This window comes from Calcarisporiella thermophila (genome assembly GCF_041956535.1).
Source record: "Calcarisporiella thermophila strain CBS 279.70 unplaced genomic scaffold VTP21scaffold_3, whole genome shotgun sequence".
In the NCBI taxonomy this organism is placed as follows: Eukaryota; Fungi; Calcarisporiellomycota; class Calcarisporiellomycetes; order Calcarisporiellales; family Calcarisporiellaceae; genus Calcarisporiella; species Calcarisporiella thermophila.
In genome coordinates this window covers 297,614-318,673 of record NW_027192193.1, presented here as the reverse complement: position 1 = coordinate 318,673, position 21,060 = coordinate 297,614, and the positions used below count along the sequence as shown (strand labels likewise).

Here is a 21,060-nt window from a genome sequence, read left to right as displayed (position 1 = left end):
AACTTTATTCTTAATTTCGTTTACCTTGTTTTTTACTCCTCACTCATCTTTGTATGAAATTGCTCTATTAGCTAAAATCAGGCAATATCGTATGTGTATTGTGACGCTTTCTCAATAAATCGAATTATTCGGCATAAAGCGTGAATGACTGACTCTGCCAAGTCTAATTTGATCAGTCTTTACTTACCTAGGTTTAAGCAAGGAATCATTGCATATATACAAAAGTTATTTATTGGAATCTAATAAATTCTAAAGAATGATTTTATAATATTTGCCAATTGCCCAAAGAATTTTACAATATATATATTTATTTTTGTAAATAATTGCTATTCAAAAAACCAGCTTTATATATAAGAATAGAAGAGATAGGATATATCATAAGTAGCAAAGGAATTATCGCAATAAAAAAAAAAACATAAAAATTCAGTATAGCTGGGTTACGATAATTAGTTAAGAGATAATGGTGGTAAAACTCAAATGTTAGCATATGCTCACTTAAGTCAAAATTTTTGGCATTTCTTTGCTGCCTCCAGTATCAGCGATCCTATACGATGGGCCGTCTTGAAGCTTTGAGGGATGGTGTGGCCAAGATCGTGTTCGAGAGAATGGCTCAATTCAGGATCGTAACGTTCTCGGATATCCAAATTGCATTGGTAGTTGCCATCTTTAGGGCTCAGGCAATGAACCGAAGGTATCGATATACGAGGGCAAGTCTTTGCATTTGCCAATCTGGCAGGCAGAAAGTCGTTTTCAGGAATTAAATTTAGTAAAGCACCAGATATATGAATGCTTAGATCCCATTGCCTTTGAATTTCTCCACTCTCAGCCATACGATCAAGTAATTCGACTATACACGACCCTTCGCTAAACCCAAGGAGGCCGTCAACTCTTCCGTTAATAGTAAAATAAGAGAGAACGTGATGAATGGCTCGTCTCAAGTGTGTGCCCTGTGGGGGGTTTGTTGAGAGCCAAGTCAAAAGAGACCCGTCATAAAATTTACGCACTTCCTGGGTCACTAAAGACAAAAAAACAGTTATAATTAGAAAATAATAGTTGTTCAAACAGAAAACCTTGACACTTACAAGGAGAGGTCGAATTAAAGCATGCGTCTATGTAATGAAAAGTTACGGACGAATTGAGAACATTTTCTAATGTGGCCATTTTTAATCGCATGATATCTCCATTCATAACTGAGCCATGCAGACAAAGTATTCGAATGGGTTTCAAAGGAGCGTATTGGTTGTCGGAGATACTCATATGATTAGCTAAAGGATTGGTGATGGTTTCCGAAGAAGAAGATAGTTCGGCTATTAAACTCGCTGGAGTAGGTGATTTAAATAGCTGTTTAAGGGTAATAGGAAGACCGTGTTTACGGAATGCAGATATTAGGGAGCGAGCGGAAACTGAATCGCCACCAAGAGCGAAGAAAGAGGTATCATAGTCAATTTGGTTAGTGTCCACCTTGAGAACTGCCGCCATAAGATTAATAATTAAGCGTTTAAAATCAGTATCTGATTGAACCACATTTTTCGAGACTTGGATTGGATTAGTCTGCCTCATTTGCATAATAGCTGCTAGCCTTGCAGGTGTAAGTGCTCGGAATACTTGAGGCAGAGTAAGATCAAATCCATGTTTACTGAGAGCAGACACTAGTGCAACGGCTGAAATCGAGTCACCCCCGAGAGCAAAGAACGATGTATGAAGACTAATAGAGTTGGCATCGATGTTGAGAATTGACGCAAAGCAATTTATAACAAATGTTTGTATGTCAGTAAGAGGAAGGTCAAGATTCTGAGCCCGATGAACTAGCTCCTCCAATTTGGTTTTATCAATCTTGCCATTGATGGTCATCGGAATACCCTCCAAGGCGAATATGTTGGCAGGAACCATGTACTCCGGGAGAACATTAAATAGCGAGTCTCTGAGCATTTCCGTATCCACGGTGGCGGGCGAAACAAATCCGATCAACGTGTTGTTTTTGACTAGTGCAATCCCCAATTCGACTCCAGGGTGTGCATTGATGACAGAAGCAACTTCGTCGAGCTCTATGCGATAACCATTTAATTTGACTTGATCGTCAGTCCTTCCGATTATCTCCAAGTTTCCATCTCGGTTCCACCGAACCATGTCCCCTGTTTTGTACATTGTTTTACCTGGCATGAAAGGGTTCTCAATAAACCGCTCCTCAGTGAGATTGGGTCTATTAATATATCCCTTTGAAACACCAACGCCAGCAATATACAGTTCACCTACAATACCCATTGGAACTTTCTTCAAATTGTGATCTAGTACATAATATGACATATTATTGAAGGGGCGACCAACCCCAATTTTCTTCCCACTCTCGAGCTCTTGTATACTGGCGCCTAATTTTGTTTCTGTAGGACCATAGCCATTAAAGAGCCTAACATGAGGTAGCCATTTTTCAGCTAGCGCTCGCGACACTGGTTCACCAACCAATGTCACTACTTGAAGATTCGGAACATCCTTTGGTTCTATATGTTGTAGTCCAGTTGGTGTAATGATTAAAGATTGTACTTTGTTCAGAGATCCCAGTAAATCATCATCCGAGCGAAGTAAAAGAGTACCACCGCTCGTAAAACACGAGAATATTTCTGAAATTGCGCCATCAAATCCAACAGCCATAAATTGCGCTTGAAGAGTTCCTGGTTCGGAATTAAGTCTACCAATAAGATCCTGAATACAGTTCACAGCACCCCCATGATGAATTGGTACTCCCTTGGGTTTACCCGTTGTTCCTGATGTATATACCACATAGGCTGGGTCATCGCTTGACGAGAGATCCTCGGGTTTTATGATATCTTCTAATTTGGACTTGATGTAGTCGTCTATCAGTAATATCCTACGATCTACGTTGATGGGAAGTGAACTACTATTTGCTTTCATTGTCACAACTACTTTGCATGAAGCATCGTTCAAGATAAAATCTATTCAATCCCTTGGGAATGATGCATCAATTGGGACATAAGCACCTCCAGCCTTGAGGATGCCAAGAATGCCAACAAGCATCTCTTTCGATCGCCTGATGACTAGACCAACAGTTTTCCCGGGAGCTACTCCATGTTTGCGCAAGGCATGAGCAAGGGCATTGGCACAAGAGTTCAATTCGCTATAGGTGATTATTTCTCCATTTGAGTCTTCAACAGCAATGACATCAGGCTGCCTTTTTGCATATGATTCGAATCCGTGATGAAGGCATCGATATACAAGCGGAGCATCCTTTCCAAAGCTAATCTTAGAAAGGGTTGACTCATCCATAGAGGTTAGCTCGTTAAGTTTTAATAAAGTTGACATTTCTTGCAAGGAACTGCTTAAAGTCAGCTGAAGTATCTCATGGAATTTGTATACCATTCTATCCACCATTTTTGGTCCAATCTTGTCGGTGTTAAACAGGGCGCTGGCGGTAATATAACCACTAGGAGGATCTAGTGCATTTATCGATAATGCCAGGGGATACTCTGAAGTCGTATAATGATCCATAAGAGCCACAGCGTCTTCCGTTTCGGATATTTTGAATCCAAATTTGCTTATATCACTTTCCTCTTCAGCTTTCTTGAAGTATTGATAAGAGAAGATGGTGGGGAACATCTCTTGAGTCCAGGGTAAGCCTGTCCAGTGTTTGATATCTGAAAGCGAAACTTGACTGTAAGGGGCTGAGGAGATTTGGTAATCCTGCATTGCCTGCGCTAAATCGATTATTGTCATTTTATCGTTCAGCACAGTTCTGATGGGTATGGTATTGATTAGGGCTCCAATGATCCTATCGTTGTTAGGAAACAGATTAGAAACAAGTCACAATTTTTATGTTATTTTGGAATTATATTGTCAGAGAGAGTTCATTCAAACCTTGTAGAATCGTTAATATCTCCGTCGCGACCATTAATAATGCACCCGAAGATAACGTCATCACATCGCGTAAAGTGACGCAGAACAATTGCCCATACAGCACGTAGATAGTTGGAAACGGTAATACCAAAGGTTTTGCAGTGGTGCAAAAATTGATCAACTTGTACCTTTAGCTTGTATATCTTATAATCAGTGTCAGCATTTTCGAGATCAGCATCCTCATTTAGGCTATTTAAATTGTCCGGAACGGTCGCTCCATCCAATACTGACTTCCAATAGGATTTGACTTCATCTTCATTGATTGATAAAATAGACTCAACATGGGTCTTGAAAGAAGGCCGATACACAATCTCTCCGCCTGAATACGCACTCAACACATCGTTTAGAAGTAGTGGTACTGATGACCCGTCTATAATTGAGTGGTGCATTGTCATGAAGAGTCGATAATGATCTCTGCCTTTGAAACGAGCAACTGTGAATCTGGTAAATTTAATATCGTTCAAACTGAAACCGCGACGACTATCTGCAAGGACAAAATCATTTTGAAGCTTGTCAAATTCATCCACGTTCCACTCAACAGTTTCTACCGGCACGTCGGGAGCAGATCTGAGAACAATTTGAAAGACGCCTTCCGTGGTGGATACAAATACCGTACGAAGAATAGAGTTTGCAGCAGCAACTTTGGCCCATGCTTTTTTCACACGTAGTGCATCGAATTCGCCTACGATATCATATATAGATGGAACCATATATGACCGAGGATTCCTAGCCAATGCCGAGATGAAGCTAGTTTGCAGAGGAGTTGCAGGATAGATATCTTCCACATCTCTTGGCTTGAGTTGTAAAGACGGCAGATGCACCATCTCAAACTCTCTGGCAAGAGAGGGATCCGTCAATAGGCTGAAATCGCAAGTTGCGATGTCACCGGAAGTGTTGGGATCGCAGCAGTGCTCGATGAACCCCTCCATTGCTCTCACCCACTTGCTTCCCCACTGATCCAGGATATTTGCATCGAATGAAGCATGGTTAAAGCTGAAGATCAGATCAAGACACCCATTGGTATCGAAGGCATATTCAATGTTCAGATGAGAGCTCGTCTCTCCATCGGGGGAATTGCTTTGTTCATTGGAAATGAAGGAGGCGGATGCATTATTCAATGTAAGAATATTTTCATACGCCTTGAAATATATTGGACTTGCAGAGTGCTCTTTAATGGCTTTGGTTGATTCGGTTGAAGATGCAGGGTATTTCAGTGCTCCATAAGACACGCCCCCATTCGGGATTGTACGCAGAAGAGACTTGACATTCTTGATTATGGTCTCCTGTGGATGAGTGCTTGCAGTGGACAAAGTAGTGGGGAATATTGTGGTGAATTGACCAACTGTCCTTGAGAAGTCATGGTAACTGCCGCTGAGTTTACGCCCATTGCCTTCAATATTCAATGGAAGCATGGTCTGTCCTGTTACTTCCGAGTAACTCAGTAGAAGAGCGCACAGAATTAGTTCATGTGCGCTGGTTCGGTATACTTCAATGGCTTTTCCAAGAAGGTTGGATGCTGACGCATTGATTTTGTGCGAGGACACTTGATGTTTGCTAGAATATAATCCAAAAATCATATGAGCTGTAGACTTCACCTTTATGCAAAAAATAATGTTACCTTTGGTCGTTCCCCTTTGGTATGAATGCCGTGCCAATGCTACTGAGATGCCGCTCCCATTCCTTGGGATCGAACAAAGTTGCCTGGTTCTCTTGCCATGATACCCATTCGCGGAAAGCTGTCATCTTGGTCTTGTATGCCTCTCCTCCTTGCAACGACTCTTCGAGATCTTCCAAAATGATATTTAACGAATGGCGATCAACAACAAGCGGATGAGCAATGAAGCATACTCTCTGCTTATAACCAATCTTGATAATTGCAATAGCAATATATGAAGAAGATTGGCATTTTTCCTCATACAATACACAAGGGTTTACATACCTCGAAAAGAACTGCACAGTGGACCAAGCCTCTCTCAATATCGAAGGTTGAAGCTAGCTGCTTGACTTGTTCCTTGAGTTCGTCTTCGCTACTACAGCTGATGTGGTGTGCATTGATTGCAAATGCGTCCGTCTCGAGAACGGTTTGTCTCCACGTGCCGTCTTTGCCTTTGGAGTAGCTTGCTCTGAGCATGTCATGGTGTTTGATAATGCTGACAATTGTTTTCTTGTAGAGGTCAAATTCGATGTGTTGGCTGAAGCCGAATATAAATCCGAGATAGGATTGATTGTAGTGATCCAATCCAGTTCTTTCAAAGAACATGTGCTGAATTGGAGCGAGTGTGATGTTGCCAACTACGGCTTCGGAGGAGTAGGCAGGCTTTTCGGATTTCTCTTGAGCAATAGAAGCCAATCTTGCAGGAGTGGTTGCCTTGAACAGCTGTGGTACGGTTAGATAGAGACCATTTCGTCGGAAAGCAGACACCAATGCAATGGCAGAGATGGAATCGCCTCCAAGTGCAAAGAACGAGGAGTTAAGATCAATCATTTCAGCGTCGATGTTAAGAATGGATGACATAAGGCTGATGACTAGTTTTTGTTTGTCATTAATAGGTAGCTGGCGGCTCTTTGGAGTTTGGTGTAAAGTCTCCTTCAATTTGGCTTTATCGATTTTTCCATTTGAAGTCATTGGGAAACTCTCCAAAGCCATAATCATGCAGCGCTTAGGCAGCACCTTGCCTGGTCAAAATTCGGTGAGGTAAGGGGGCTCCGCAAGGCACCTCGCTCTACGCCGCTTTCTTCATCTTGGATCCATCCGCTGGTTTCCAGCGCCGCAGATGAAGAAACTCCCCGTCAATTGATGAGAATTTTGCATTTCGCATCGCTAAAATTCATTTGCATCAATAGCCCGTATGTATCGTAGTATTAATATTAAGTGTTAGTTGATATTAAATTGAAATCTAATTGGAGCCTCCACATTATTCCTCTGAAATTAGTATTTGAACTCCAACTTTCAAAAATATCAATAATCCAATCTCCTTTATTAAGAACGAAAAAGGATACTTTTTAATAAAGATTCTCCTAACAAGGTAAAGAAATTAAATAACAATAGCCCTAGAGCTGAGTATCTAGGTTGCGGGTTTGATTCCCGTAGAAGACACCCGTCCATTAGAGCTTATCATATTTTCTCAGGCCCCTGGATGAATGCGGTATTTCCATCTTAGCAATCGCATTCACCTGTGGCAAACTCCAGCACAAAGGAGGATATTGGCATTCTATTCCAAGCGGCGCATACTTGAAGGATTCCCAGCTGCGTCATCTAACTGGAAAGTGATTGATGTATTTTCACTTCCCCTTTACAAGTATCTATTGATTACAGACGAAGGTTATAAGATCGAAGAGCCGAAACCGCTAAAATCGGTTCTACCTGCTGAATGTGAAACAAATTTCCTATTATCTGGAGAAGATATAGGATGGAGATCGCCTCATTCACAAGTGTTATTTGATGGGACAATCGATCCGGTCAACATGGCCATTCTGTGATAATAGCGTTGGTATCTTGAGACCCTTTTGTTTTATGTATCTATAGCCCTGTTATATTACGCTTATACGCTTGTAATGTCTATGCTTTTACTATTGTGATATATTAGCTTTAGTTTAAAAAGAGCGATACTTTACTACAATAAATTAGTGCTTGCCCATCGTTTCTAGGGTCATTTTGTCGAAACCTAAATGTCATTTATGCTGTTTTTTTAAAGCAGAGAAAATAGTTTAATCTTGGTGATTATTATACCCTTTACTAATGCCGGTGTCAGTATGATCTGTCAGGGACGAGAAGGGGAGCAATGTATGGAGCCGCTACTGTTGACAGTTGGGTTACCAATTTTAATCTTAAGATTTTTTTTATTTCAATAAAAGCCCACTCCACTTATTGCTTTTGAGATACAGACGGAACCAAATTGTCGGCACAGAATGAGTTTTGTTTAACAGTTTAACAGTTTTCATTAATTCACCAACACTCCAAGGCCTTTCTGCAGGGGCAGGATAATCTCAATCTGTAATCCTAAATATTCTGCAGTTTCCAAGCCCTACATAATGTGCCTGTAATGAAATGATATAGTTCAAATATAACCTTGCGCTCTAGTCGCATTCATATTATTCATATTATTCATATTATCTTCAATGTGGCATAGAAACATAGATATAGGACGGTTGGATAGCCATTCTTTGGAGGCATCAATTATTTCAAGCCCTTACATTCAGGTACACCATCCACTTGAATTAATGGGTTGGGTAAACTTCTCCATGAACCGAAATATCGAGTGAATCGACCACCGAAGAGCCTGTAAAGATCCTGGTGATTAAACCTTTTCCATTTCGGTTTATCGATGCATGGACCGATATTCAATCTTTTTCTCGTTGAATCAAATACCAGAACTCCACACAAATGAGAATATGTCTTCTCCCACACTGCCAGTTGATAAGCCAATGTATTGACGGAGACTCGTGGGACAAGCAAGAGGATGCTGGAGCAAAATAAACAATGCTTCCGCAAAGAAGGTGCACGTGACGTCTATTGTGAAGGACTATGCAATTTTTCGTCTCGCTACTCTTGACTTCCTTACCCAAATCCTCCTTAATTCCAGCAGGGCTTTTCTTGATCACCCAGGGAGTAGAATGGCCGACGGTCAGCTTAATCTGAAAGATCCTCGTGCTGTTGCCCTTTGCGCTCTTCAAGCAATTCGGGCTTCATCTCTTCCTCTCCTCGCGCCACTCCTTGCTAAAGCCATTCGCCAGCGACTCTTTTTTCTCCGTCCGAAAGAAGATTCCGATTTTGCTGCCCATGTCCAACTGAACCCTGATCGTGCCCCAGAGATCATTAGAGACTTGCCTGCGGAAGTGGAGTTGAAAGGACCTAAGGAGGTAAACGTCGATGTAGAGACAAAGCAGGCTCGTTTTGAAATTGGTGGGTGCTGTTTAATACTGGTGTGGGAGGAAGGTGTGCAGGAAACGGGCGAGGATGGCGAGTGGAAATATTGGGATGTAAGGGAAGGCGGGTTTGAAGTGACCAATCCTACTGCAAAGGTAATAATAAAGACATCATCCTTGAAAGATGCGCCGATATCGATAAGTGATGATTTTTCATTAGAATGCGGCCGTGTCAGAAGATGAAGAAGAGGATGATTCTTACTGGTCGCGCTATTTGAACAATGTGGAAGGGCATACTTCTGAGCCATCGCGAAGGGAGCCAGATCCGGACGATGAAGATTCCTATTGGGATCAATACGACACGACGGCGGCAGACACAGGCGTGGACAAGTCGCGCGATGCATTGAATGAAAGTAGCGAATATACCATAGCCGAAGTTGACGTGGTTCCCGGAAGGATATCGCCTCAACATGACTCTCAGCATAATGGAAATCGGAGGGAAGCAGAGACAGAGGCAGAGGCAGAGGCAGATGAGGATAATGAACCATCTCCAGAGGCCTTAGCAGAGCTTAGCAGTCTTCTTAAGCGCACGCTTGGTTCCAAAAACCAGCCGTACGATCCTACTGCCGCTCAACCATCTTACACTAACATAAACACTATGCATCATCTTCTCGCCGACTTTGACAAACGCCTCGATAATCGTCTGGAACACCAGCGAGATGCAATTCGCCCTCTCTTGATTCAAGGTGTGCGTTCCCTCGTTTCAATGGCATTACTGTACGGAATGGAAAGAGAGGATATTAGAGAACTTCTAATGCGGGTTTGTGACGAATAGAGGGCTGTTCGTATTTGCCTTTTTGTACTTCCTTCATGCCTCTGTATTTAGGCGACTATTTATTATACCTATGTTTACTATGGTTGGAAGTGTATTGTATTTTTTTTTTTTCGCTTTATTTTCTTGTTTATATTTTACTTTATTGAAAAACCGCATGGGAACACTTTTTTTTTCGCCGCAGATGCGAGAAAAGGGAATAGTGACCCCAGAAAAGTTTTCCATGCTCGCTCATTATACGGAATAGTATTAATAGGCAATAGAACAGTAAGAGAGAAGTGTAAAACCAAGAAAAACACTGAAAACCAAGATCTAAACCATAACAACATGTGATAAATCTGTTAGAGATAAGAATAGGTGAAGATGAAATAGCATTATTACACACAAAAAAGATAAAAATAAAAAAAAAAGAGAAAAAAAACGATAATAATATTCGATAGGGAAAAGAATAAATATAGAAAAATGGAAATAGATAGGTGAGTCTTTAGAAACTGAGTACAGTACAGGAGAAGAAATTTGGTTAATACTTGGTAGAGGCATGGCGTGAGAGAGGAGGATATCCTCCTTGTCCTTGAGGCGGTTGAGAGGGGGGAGGTGCGGGCGTGGTTGCATAGGGTTGCGGGGGATATCCAGACGAAGGATAGATTGGCTGGTGTTGCTGCAGGGGTGGAGGTGGATAGCCTCCCGCAGGCGATGACTGCGGTGGCATTGGATAGCCCATACCCTGAGGTGGAGCATGAGGGGGATATGCGCCTCCGCCGTAGTGAGGATCAGGCATGTACATGCCCGCATTGGCTGGATGTCGCTGCGGGATGATGAATCCCCCTGGCTGCACAAAATGACCAGAGTGAGGCATCTGCATTGGGTACTGGTTGGGCGGTTGGCCCATCACTACTTCGGGCGAGGGATACATTTGGGAGGGATACGCCGGCATCACGGCAGGCGACGGTGGTGGCCGATATGGCTGAGTCAACAGGGCGGGAACAGGAGCAGGAGTGGGGGGAACAAATCCTCCAGGTGGGCGGGGAGGTCTGTTGACGGTTGGGCTTCCCAGAGTCTGTGGTTGGGGGGGGGGAGAACTAGCGCTAATAGGCTGCGGGGGATAAACTGAGGATGGAGGAGACGCGGGAACAGGGTGGAGTGGATAGAGAGGTCGCATGGGGTTAATAGTGCCAGGAGAAGGCAGTGGCATGGAGTAACGGTGCTGCGGATTTTTCGGAGGGTTAGGCCCAGAGGGGAAGCTGGGGTTGGTCGAAGGAGGTCGGGCTGCTCCCTGCTGCTGGGGGGGCGGAGGTGGGGGAACAGGTGGTCTAGAAGGAGGGTGGTGGTTGGAAGGTGATGTAGCAGAGGCAGGGGTAGGAGCGGGTGGATATGGCGCAGACATTGAGAGTGGAGGGGGGATTGGGTTTGCTAAGCGTTTTTGCTGTCGAGTGGGGGGATTAGCCGGCGGGGTGGCAGAATAAAATGTAAGTTCCAAATAGATTTGGCCAGCTGGCCGCTTGTTATACTGTAGATCGAACCAATCTAAAGAAAAAGAAGGGCATTAGCCATTCTTCAGCTAATCATGAGCCAATTCACGCTTACCGTCCCACTCTCCTTCTTTAAGAGCTTTTGTAATATCGACCACAGTTTCTCCAATCAAATCGTGATTTTTCCCTCTGTCTTCGTCCCAACACTGTATTTGGAGGGTAGATTTGCCTTCGGGTACTGGGAGATTAACTTGGGTATCCCAAGTGGGAGTTTGTCCACCGCGTCGATCGGCAGGTGTTCGCTTAGTGATAGTGCCAAGGGTGAAAACAATGTAAGGCGATTGCTTGCCAATAAGCTCTCGGTTGGGAAGATGGCGGCCTTTAATTGCCACTACAACAAGCTCGCCTATACTGCGCATCCACAGACTAAACCGATTTCAGGGTTGAAAGTCTTCCTACTCAGTAAGCAAATCTATGTATACGTGAAAAGCCCCCCATGATGAGTATCCGACCTGACAGTCACAAATTTCTGCCGAGGTACAGGATATTTCATCGTTCCATCTCTCCGGCATACAGTTAAAATTACAACCTATTAATATGCAATCGACTTCGGGAGTGCTTTCAGGGCACATAATTAAAGCCTCCGTATCCTTTAACCCTAATCCCCGGAAGTTGCCGAGTGAGCTCGGTAGTGCTCTACCCCTCTAGCTCCATGTGGAGCAGGGCTCAGGCACCCTCCAAGACCTAACCAAGTTATCGTCACCCCTCTCCGCGTTGATATCAGAGTGCTCTAGCACACGAGTTCAGAAGAATTACTTAAGCCGCAGAGGAATACATGAATCTGCTGAATTCTCTGCACCCCTATGTATAAAGCAAACAGTTCGTATGAGAGTCCAAGCCATTCCTTTGCTCGCATTTGCTCTAGAGCCCAGAGATACCATCCTTATCGCCCAAGATTGGCACACGACTCTGGTTGTTGCTAGAGCCGTGGAATCAGACAGCTCTGAGCCATGGTATTACGAGCAAACCTAGGTCGAAAAATTCCTCGGCACTCAATAGGCAAGAGAACAAATCGTGCGAAGCCCAGGCTTAGAGTTTAAAGCACAGCACCTAGAATTAGGTTGTGGATGGGAGTATTGCGATATGGGGATTCTGAATAGGATGCGATACCTGGATGATTTTCGACCGATCTTTAATTTACGCCAGGATTTAATATGCAAGTGTCCAATATGAATCATGCCTGCCCGCATTCGAGGGAAAAAATTTGCCCATCCTCCACCCTCGATTTGGCCGCCCTCAACTCGCCGTCGATAAGAAAATACCCTGTTATCTGCGCGGTGGTCCATTTTCTTTGCTGAAAAATTACTACTCAATCTAAATATAAAAAGTTCTAACGCCGCCACTTGCAGGAGGAGGCCAGGGCAGACAAACCTGTTTTTGCTTTTTTTCCCCATGGGATTTGTGCCTACGCTCTTCTCTTTGGTATAGAAACTCGTCCTGTTCTATCTTCTATCGACTCTTGCTCTACTGCCATTGCTCATTGCGGCGCTCGCTCCGTGTCCACGCCCATTATCCGATCCCGTTCTCATCCATTTGCCTTGATAGTGTCATTTATAAGATGCAATTTACCCCCATCCTCGAACCCGATTCCGCCCATAACATGCGTGCCGCGCTAGCCCTGCAGCATTATCTTCGAAACATGCGCAATCTTCTCGGTAACGACCCTGAGCAGCTTCAAATTCCGCCCTCGCCACCGACCCAGTCTCACTCAGAGGAGCCACCCTTCTCGCAAACTCGCATCGAGTCCTCATCTTCTCTGCACAGACATTATATGCGGCGCACACGCTATGCCGGAACGCAAGCTACGGCAACTCCGAATTTCAGCGCGAGGATGGAGGAAGCTGGCGAAGGGCGAGCTGGAGAAAGAATACGGGAAGAGGATGAAAAAAAGCGTAATTGCATCGTTGATGTCGAGGATGAATATATGCTAAACTTCAAAGTCGTGTATACTGACGGAGGCGACTACAGGTAAATGCTTGCGCTCTTTTTCATGTTGAATTTAATTCGGTTCTGATGGCACGTACTCTGCAGCCCTGCCTATTCCGTGGAAAATGTATTAAAGGATGACAACAATGTGTACTGGTGAGACCTTTCCTTGTTCTGGTCGGTAGGGGTATGGATGCGTACTAAATGAGTATGTGTTTAGCTCATCCAAAAGCGGCAACATCAATATACTCTTCCGATTCAGCGATTCACAACCCGGCTCTTCATCAACATCCTGTGTGCTTACCGAGCTGGTAGTGAAGGCGCCCACCCAAGGATTTACCGCACCATGTAAGAGCTTACAAATTTGGGATGCCTCTATGGTGACCCGATGTCGTGACTGATCCCTACTTTTATCCTTGGCTTTAGGTAAAGAAGGCATGCTATTTATTTCGCATGATCTCATTCCGTTGCAAGGTACCCGAAAAATAAAGCAGTGCCCATCCTCTTTTTGTCTATGTTGTACTGAATAATTGCTGGTTAGCCACCTTAAAATACGATAACTTTACGCAGCGTGATTACGACGATCTCATCACCAAGTCGCAAGGCCTTGCTTCTGCCCCCGATGAGCTTCTGCCTGCCGCTTTCTTCCACCTGGAGGCCTCGTCGAACTACTGCACTCGGGTCCCGCTGAAGCACCGGTAAGAAGCCGCCTTTAAACTGTCGAGCCAAAAGCTTGACTGATGAGGTCAATTTGCCTTTAGATCTGCCAAGTATTTATTGGTCAAACTGCTGCGGTCTGAGAAGTGCTCGGAGAATGTGGATGTACAGTATATTGGGATGCGGGGATATACAGGGGCACGTTCTTTCCCGTTGGGGGAACTAATTTGAACATATAGCTGAGCCATTGTATATGGAAACAAACCAACCGCGTCAAACCAGATGTCTCCACGTTTATAAATGTACTTTTAGCCATGGCTTCTGTATTATAGAGTTGATTATCTATTCAATTTTCCCATCTCCCTCCTGTCGTCGCCACCGCCACTGCGGCCGTCCCCCCCCCCCTACCTCCAACAGTATGGTAGATGCAGTTTATATTTTGTATATTATTATATAGCTTTGCATTTTTTTTTCTCTGTCCTCCACTTAACTGCCCCCTCCATCTGTGCAAAAGACCAAATTCGTTAAAAAAAAAATGCTCGATTTGTAGGAAATGCGGTGGGTTTTATTTTTAATAATAGTATCTAAACCATCAAATGGTTTGTGTGGGATGTAATGTTTGTGGGAGAGGGGGGCCGCTGAAATGTGCTCTGAGATCCACGGCCCATGACCGGTACTATCTCTAAGAAGCTTGCATTCACTCATCATGAAGTGCCAAAAAAAAGCAAGAAAATAGAGTGTATATATATTTAACCTTTTCAGATAACAAGAGAGAAAATAAGATAAGAAAAAAGAAAGAAAAAAGCGCACACCTGCCCTTCCTCCCTTCCCTCGGACGAGGGAAAATAAAAAAAATATACAACATTTTTTCTTTTTGGATCAGAGTCTACTTCCCAATCTTGAACTCCATCCGTGAGTAGAGCATACTTATGGCGAAGAGAGCAGCAAAGGCGGCACTCGCCACCAAGGGCTTCCGGAGCAAGAGATGGGTTGGATACTCGTACGAGATTTGCAATTCACGGGCGTGTTCGTCAACCACGTTCCGCTTCTCTAGGTAGACCATGGTCCTCCCCATTGTATCCAAGGTTGTGAAGCGCGTAGTGTGCAGCTGCTTATCAACCGCGAACGGCAGATGCACTCGAATATTTCGCGCTCCCTCCGGCAGCGTGATGTTGAGTGCCACGAGCTCGTGGGCCACATTCGGCAGCGATTTCACGAAGGGCACGTTGAGGATGTATCGTCCCGATGGATTGTGGAATCGTGCGAAGTCGGCGAGAGGAGTGTTGTATCCGTAGTAGAAGGTGTAATTCCAGCCGCCGAAGAGGGGGTATCTGGGTTGAATCTGGAGAAGGGCTTGTTTATTTCTCGGTTCATGTCGCAGGTGGGAGGTTGACACATTGCCTATTTCGTCGCGATAAAATACATCGCGAGCATGCTGGGGAAGGTTGAAGGCAAGTTGACGCACAAACGAAAAGTAGCTCTCAAGATTTTGCTGGCCGGCGAAGAGGAGGCGAGAGAATTGGCCGCTGAGCCTAAAAATCAACAGACAACGTAGGTGTGAATATTCCAACAGTAATGTCAAATATAGGAGCAACCGCATACTTGGCACCATCGACCCGTAGCGCATAGTGTTCTTCCACTCCCAAATTTCCGCCCCAGTGGCTTATCTTAAGATCGCGCTGGAGCGTCGGGACTGTAAGCACCGCCTTGCGATATTCAAACAAGACGTCCAACTCCTCATCGGCGTTTTTAATCTGAGCAGTTTCAAAGGGGCCATATGTGATCGTACTATCCTTGTGTTCAACTGCTGGGCCGCTGGAGTAGTGTTTGACAGCCATGCCGACAGGTGTTCTATTGCGAAAAAAAAAAAATCGCGAATATGAGCTCGATTATATAAATTGGGCATCGTTCAAAGTTTTCAAAGCTTACTTGACGATGGTCTTTTGCTTCCGAATCTCGTAGGGAGACTCAAAATACTTTCGCCCGTGGTAATGAAGAATTTGTTTTTCCATTTGCCGAATGGCTTTGGGCGTCGCCTCTAAACCGTGCACATAAGCTATCTTTACCGTGATGGTTGTTTTCTCGCCCTGGGCAATAGGATTATTGAGACGGATCTTGTAAATTTGGCCTCTATTAATAAAAAAGCATGGCAATGTCGACCGATCAGAAGAAATAAACGCCTATTCATGTTGATAATAAGGGGTGAAGCTTCTTACTGATTCATCAAAGAGCCCTTGGTGACCTCTAAGTTGACGCTCGTTTTCTTATCCTCTGCAACCAAATCGGCAACCTTATCACACCATTCCCTTCTTACAAGAAAGTCGTACTCCGAAATGGGGGATGCACCCTTGTTTTCAAAGCGGACCGATACCTGTTCACGTACAATGGGGGTGGTGAGATCGATGATGCGCATTAGATTGTCGTTGACGATGTGTGATGCACTAGCCAGGACATGGCCAACGATGCAGAAGAAGACGAGGAGGGAAATGAGAAGGGAGAAAGAGCGGAGAACCATGATGGTTAATTATATAGATTTCTTTCTAGCTCTCCCCCCGAGAATAAGTGATGGAATACGAAGAAGGGATGGGACGCGACGAACAAAAAGTTGCCCCGTCGACCAGAAATTCTATCGTCAGAATGTGGCTTGGCACACTTCATAAAGAATCGAAAAAGGGGATTTTTTTTTTGGAGAGGTATGTATTTTTGAAGGGTCTATTAAAGAAGAGGACAGAAACAAATATTACAAAAGCGCGCACACACATGATCCTAGTTGCCGCCTCACCTCCTCCCGATCCACGTCGTGAGCTAAGGATACAGCACGTTAATAGGTTAATACCTCAATATATAAAAAATGGGAATGGGGGGTTGGAACTTACTATCTTCCACCTCGCCCCATCGCTCGATCTGCCAGTTGACCTCGACATGCGCCGCCTGCGCTGCATGCTCCAGGGAAATTGCGCGCTTGACCAGGGCCAAAGCGGTCAAAAAGGATTTTGTCACCATGGTTGCTCGCTCGAATGCTACCATCATTGGCAAGGAGAGTGAGGTTAGCATCGCATAAGTCCCGTTCAATGGACAACTCCATCCCTACCAGCTAGCTCAAGAGGACTGAGCGATTCAACGATAGACCGCATGGCTTGGTGAGTCTCTTCGGGTTGGCCGGTAGCCAATATACCCTCCTGTTTGCGTATGGTGACGTTGAATTCTTTTCGGGCCCAAGCGATGATAGGATCCCAATATTGGGTCTGCAGCTTAACAAGAGACTCGGGGAATTCTTCGTGAAAGCTGGCCAACATAGAAAAAGAAATCAATTAGCAACTTGGTGGCAAGTGTGTAGAGGTAGAGTGGGGAGGGGTAAGGTCTTTACCATACGGCATCGGTATCCAAATATTTCATCAGTCTTTCAATAGCCTCCTTCTTCTCCTCGCCATTTTCCTTTGAGAATCCGTCGATGGCGCGCGCAACCAGTGAAGTTAAAGGGAGTGAGTGCGTCTTCAACACACGAGCCTGACTATCCCACTCGGCGGCCAACAGCCCTGCTAGAGGGCGCTGTCCAGAGGTAAGGAGGATTTTCTGGCCATCTGGAGTCTTGATGGGACGACCATCGAGTGCCACAGTTAACTTGCCCTCCATTTCGTGGACCGTGGCTGTCTTCCAGAAGCGCCGCATCGTCTTCTCGCTAACTGTGCCCGTACAGAGCAAAATTAGATGCCTCCTCTCCACTTAATAAGCATATAGCCATGACATTACCTTTGATTGCTGCATTGTCATTCGTAGAGTATGTACGTAATACAGTAGATCGTACACGCGATGGCGTTCGTAAACTAGAGGCCGATCGCACAATTAGGGATCCCCAGCGATGCATTTTCTTTATTCGTTCTACTCTCTATTCTCGAAGTGGCCCAGGCGAGGAGAATGGGTGGCCAAAGTAGCATAAATAAACTGCGCCACTTCCCATCCATACAACGGCAAGCCTAGGGCCCTTATTGTTGTTCGCAATCGATTCCTGATCGTATCCTATTTGTAAGTGATTGAATTCTCCAATCGAGTTATGAGCTTTTTTATTCTAATGAAACTAGTATTGCACAATAGCACGAAAGCTATAATATAACATGTTTATGCCTCAGGCCCCCCCAAAATTGACCGAAGAAGAGAAGGCTGAGAACCGGAGGAGAACCTTGAATGCCATCTCTAATTTTGTGAAGATCGTGGTTGCCATCCGCATCGGTGAGTCACCGGCCTTTGGCTACTCAAGATTTCGATATGTTTATTGATTATTTTTAACTTCTAATAGCCCCTTACGCGATCGAGTATGCGAAGCAATACTTCTAGAGATAAACCTTCTTGTAAAAAAAAAAAGAATCCTATTTGAATAATGTGAATAGAATCCATATTCTCTATGCTCTGCATTTTTTGTCGCAAACTTGATATATGATGCTATAAACATAAAAGAAAATAACCGCTCCAACATTTTCGTATGGATTAACGCATGGATAATCCATTCGGCTGAAAAGGCAACATCGATTGACCTAGTGGTCGCCGTTTCAACCTATGAAAAAGTCTACCGTCTCTCTGGGTAGATGGGATATTTTAACAATTTATTTTATTTTCTGCGGCTCGCCATTATCCACTCTAAGATTACAGCTTAATTTGACCTAGAGCTTTTAATTGCCATCCCAATAACACAGCTGGAATGAATAGACAAGGGAAAGGATTAGGATTACAACAGATAAATTCTGTGATATAGTAGAAAGGCGTATATGATGGAATTGGGGCAGCATTGGATATCCCTCCCTCTCCTCATTATTTCCACGGTACTTTTGAGGGCTCATTGAATCTGTTATGCAACGGTTTGCCCAGCCAACTCATCTTGTATTGCTTTGCTTCCCAATGGAGAATTATCATCAGGGTCTACTGCATGAATATAAGAATTCAGGGAGGCGTAGGAGAGATCTTGAGGATAATATCACGATCTTGGCTCAGTTCCCACTATCGCATATCCTTACGTTACTCGCATCAATGCCATGATATAATTTCCAGTCACGCCGGCGTCAGAAATTGTTTTCAGGGGAACACACTTTGGAGATAGAAAAATTGACAAGGTTATGTAAGGGGATTGACAATATGACATTATGAAGAGGAAATATCACTATCTTTTAGGTTGTGTAGCACCGATAACATAGTTTGAGTAGCCATAACTCTCCAGCTGGTGCCGCTTTAAACTCTTCCATCTTAAGAGGTCTCTCCTGTTATCCTTCTCTGGTGATAGTAGTGGTGGCTAAACACACCCCAGAATAGTCAAGCACGAAATTGGACTTTTTCATATCCAAGCTTCCATCACATTCCTCCCATTTCTGCTTGTCCCACCATAGTACTGCTCGTGTAAAGGCCTCGGCGATCTAATATGCCGGATGATAGCTGAGATAACATGGTCATGAGCAGCTATCCGCGACGAGTGTATAATTCGTTGGCTCGATTTTGCCCATCGGAGTTGAACGAAAATGCTATTAGAGTTTGCAGACAGGGCCGATTTTGGAGGGGGGGGGGATGCCCGTCTGCCAAGAGGGCGAAAAGATCGCGATCTATCGGGATTCCTCCCTTCCAAAGAGAAAGAGGAATGGCATCATGGCCGAGAGCATATTTTGCAATCAGAAATCATTCGTTTCCTCCCGACGTTGTCTAGAGTTATGCCCGCATTCCATATCGGCCAAATGGCCTCTGACAAATCCCTTCCGCCTGCGTGATGCTAGCACAAATACTGCACTGTATGAAGGGGGGAGGAACCCTAAGATTGCGAACGGTTTCGCAGAATTTTCCTCGGTGGCAACCCCCTCTCTCTCTTCCATTCTAAGCACTACGCCCTTACGGCTGCATGTGGTATAAATGCATTTTTCGAGCTTCACCTTTTTCATCCGTTTTTCACTTTTTTCTCGTCCTTCTCTCTAACCGCGCGCCCTCCTCTTGCAGTTAGTACCTCCCGCCTCGCTCCACACCACCCATCTGTAACTATGCATTTCACGAGCATCCTCTTGTGTGGCCTAGCCGTGTTCGCGCCTGTTCTTGCACAGCAGCAGCCCACGGAAAATTTGACCATTGTACAAGCGCTCACCGCGGCTGCGGGTCAAAATGAGCAGTTTGCACAGCTGGCTGGGATCTTACAGCGCGCTAACCTCTCGGACGCTCTCAACGACACCTCCAAGAACTATACGGTCTTTGCGTGAGTATTCTTCGAGCTCATTCGCTTTGCGCATCCAAGCAAGACTGATCTGCTCTTGGTTGCTTCCCTTAGGCCAAATCCCGCGACGACTCAGCTCTCCTCCCTCCAGAGCATCGACAACACGACCCTCTCCAACATCATCAAATACCATATCGTCCAGGGCGCTTGGCGCAATGACCAGCTCAACAACAGCATCAGCCATGTGCAGACCCTACTGGACAACAAGACCCTCGTGAACCTCCCCAACGGAGGCCACCAGGTCGTAGGCGTCATCAAAAACGACACTGGCATGTTCATCAACTACGGCATCGATGCAGCCAAGGTACAGCAGGCAGACACGATTTTCAAGAACGGAGTAGTCCATATCATCGATAAGGTAGGTGTCGAATGGCCAACGGCCCAAAGAGAATCCATGTGAAAGGCATCCATTCATACCCCTTCCCCCCCTCCCTTGTATGCCATTAGCTCTTGGAGATCCCAAAGAATGCGACCGACGTGCTGCACCAGGCGAAGCTGACCAGACTGGAGTCGCTGCTCGATCAAACCAACCTCACGCAGACTCTTAACAACTTTACCGGAATCACGCTGTTTGCTCCCACCAACGATGCGTTCAGCAAGGCCGATCTGGGCGGATTGAATGACACCGAGATTGCAAACGTGCTCAAATACCACCTGGTGCACCCCGATATCTACTATTCGAATCTAATCACCAACAACCTCACCATCAAAACGGTGCAAGGGGGAAATGTGACAGCCCTCCTGAGAGACTCAGGTGTGGTGCTGCGCGACGCACGCAACAAGTCCGCGAACGTGGAGTGGCCCAACCTGCTCACGGCCAATGGAGTTATTCATGTGATTGATTCAGTGCTACTGCCTCCGCAGGGTATGCTCAATACGACGCAGCCTACTAACACCGTGAGCAACAGCGCCGCTGGAAGTCTCGCCGCTGGAATGGGCTGGGTGGCATTCTCGGGCCTGCTTGCCAGCCTTCTGCTCTAGATGCCCATCTCCGTCCACAAAATACTGATTTCCATTATATTGGTGATAATTTGTAACCCAAGGTCATTTTTCAGTACTACTCCAGGCTCCATTCTATCATGTATTTTATTTCAATATCCCTCTCCCCC

General features: G+C 45.0%; 8 protein-coding genes across 8 annotated transcripts; 4 read left to right on the top strand and 4 right to left on the bottom strand.

Moving 5' to 3' along the window:
- Nucleotides 1-500: 500 nt before the first annotated feature.
- On the bottom strand, nt 501-7,162 carry VTP21DRAFT_7011 (uncharacterized protein; the record flags this gene model as incomplete). Its single annotated transcript, XM_069397706.1, has 7 exons — nt 501-1,015; nt 1,083-2,918; nt 2,994-3,781; nt 3,868-5,460; nt 5,525-5,772; nt 5,846-6,582; nt 7,081-7,162. The coding sequence occupies 7 exons, from the start codon at nt 7,160-7,162 to the stop codon at nt 501-503; spliced, it is 5,799 nt and encodes a 1,932-aa protein (XP_069255238.1).
- Nucleotides 7,163-8,520: 1,358 nt separating this feature from the next.
- On the top strand, nt 8,521-9,607 carry VTP21DRAFT_7010 (uncharacterized protein; the record flags this gene model as incomplete). Its single annotated transcript, XM_069397705.1, has 2 exons — nt 8,521-8,928; nt 8,993-9,607. 2 exons carry the CDS (start codon nt 8,521-8,523, stop codon nt 9,605-9,607), a joined length of 1,023 nt encoding a protein of 340 aa, XP_069255237.1.
- A 517-nt stretch (nt 9,608-10,124) lies between these two features.
- VTP21DRAFT_7009 (uncharacterized protein) lies at nt 10,125-11,492 on the bottom strand (the record flags this gene model as incomplete). Its single annotated transcript, XM_069397703.1, has 2 exons — nt 10,125-11,128; nt 11,189-11,492. The coding sequence occupies 2 exons, from the start codon at nt 11,490-11,492 to the stop codon at nt 10,125-10,127; spliced, it is 1,308 nt and encodes a 435-aa protein (XP_069255236.1).
- Nucleotides 11,493-12,691: 1,199 nt separating this feature from the next.
- VTP21DRAFT_7008 (uncharacterized protein) lies at nt 12,692-13,947 on the top strand (the record flags this gene model as incomplete). The annotated part of the gene is made up of 6 exons (XM_069397702.1): nt 12,692-13,101; nt 13,165-13,215; nt 13,280-13,407; nt 13,486-13,533; nt 13,601-13,757; nt 13,821-13,947. The coding sequence occupies 6 exons, from the start codon at nt 12,692-12,694 to the stop codon at nt 13,945-13,947; spliced, it is 921 nt and encodes a 306-aa protein (XP_069255235.1).
- A 655-nt stretch (nt 13,948-14,602) lies between these two features.
- Nucleotides 14,603-16,231, bottom strand: VTP21DRAFT_7007 (uncharacterized protein; the record flags this gene model as incomplete). Its single annotated transcript, XM_069397701.1, has 4 exons — nt 14,603-15,248; nt 15,319-15,567; nt 15,646-15,846; nt 15,933-16,231. The coding sequence occupies 4 exons, from the start codon at nt 16,229-16,231 to the stop codon at nt 14,603-14,605; spliced, it is 1,395 nt and encodes a 464-aa protein (XP_069255234.1).
- Nucleotides 16,232-16,456: 225 nt separating this feature from the next.
- On the bottom strand, nt 16,457-17,581 carry VTP21DRAFT_7006 (uncharacterized protein; the record flags this gene model as incomplete). Its single annotated transcript, XM_069397700.1, has 5 exons — nt 16,457-16,521; nt 16,593-16,736; nt 16,808-17,001; nt 17,084-17,399; nt 17,467-17,581. 5 exons carry the CDS (start codon nt 17,579-17,581, stop codon nt 16,457-16,459), a joined length of 834 nt encoding a protein of 277 aa, XP_069255233.1.
- A 247-nt stretch (nt 17,582-17,828) lies between these two features.
- VTP21DRAFT_7005 (uncharacterized protein) lies at nt 17,829-18,048 on the top strand (the record flags this gene model as incomplete). Its single annotated transcript, XM_069397699.1, has 2 exons — nt 17,829-17,943; nt 18,011-18,048. 2 exons carry the CDS (start codon nt 17,829-17,831, stop codon nt 18,046-18,048), a joined length of 153 nt encoding a protein of 50 aa, XP_069255232.1.
- A 1,676-nt stretch (nt 18,049-19,724) lies between these two features.
- VTP21DRAFT_7004 (uncharacterized protein) lies at nt 19,725-20,932 on the top strand (the record flags this gene model as incomplete). The annotated part of the gene is made up of 3 exons (XM_069397698.1): nt 19,725-19,933; nt 20,006-20,309; nt 20,399-20,932. The coding sequence occupies 3 exons, from the start codon at nt 19,725-19,727 to the stop codon at nt 20,930-20,932; spliced, it is 1,047 nt and encodes a 348-aa protein (XP_069255231.1).
- Nucleotides 20,933-21,060: the final 128 nt, after the last annotated feature.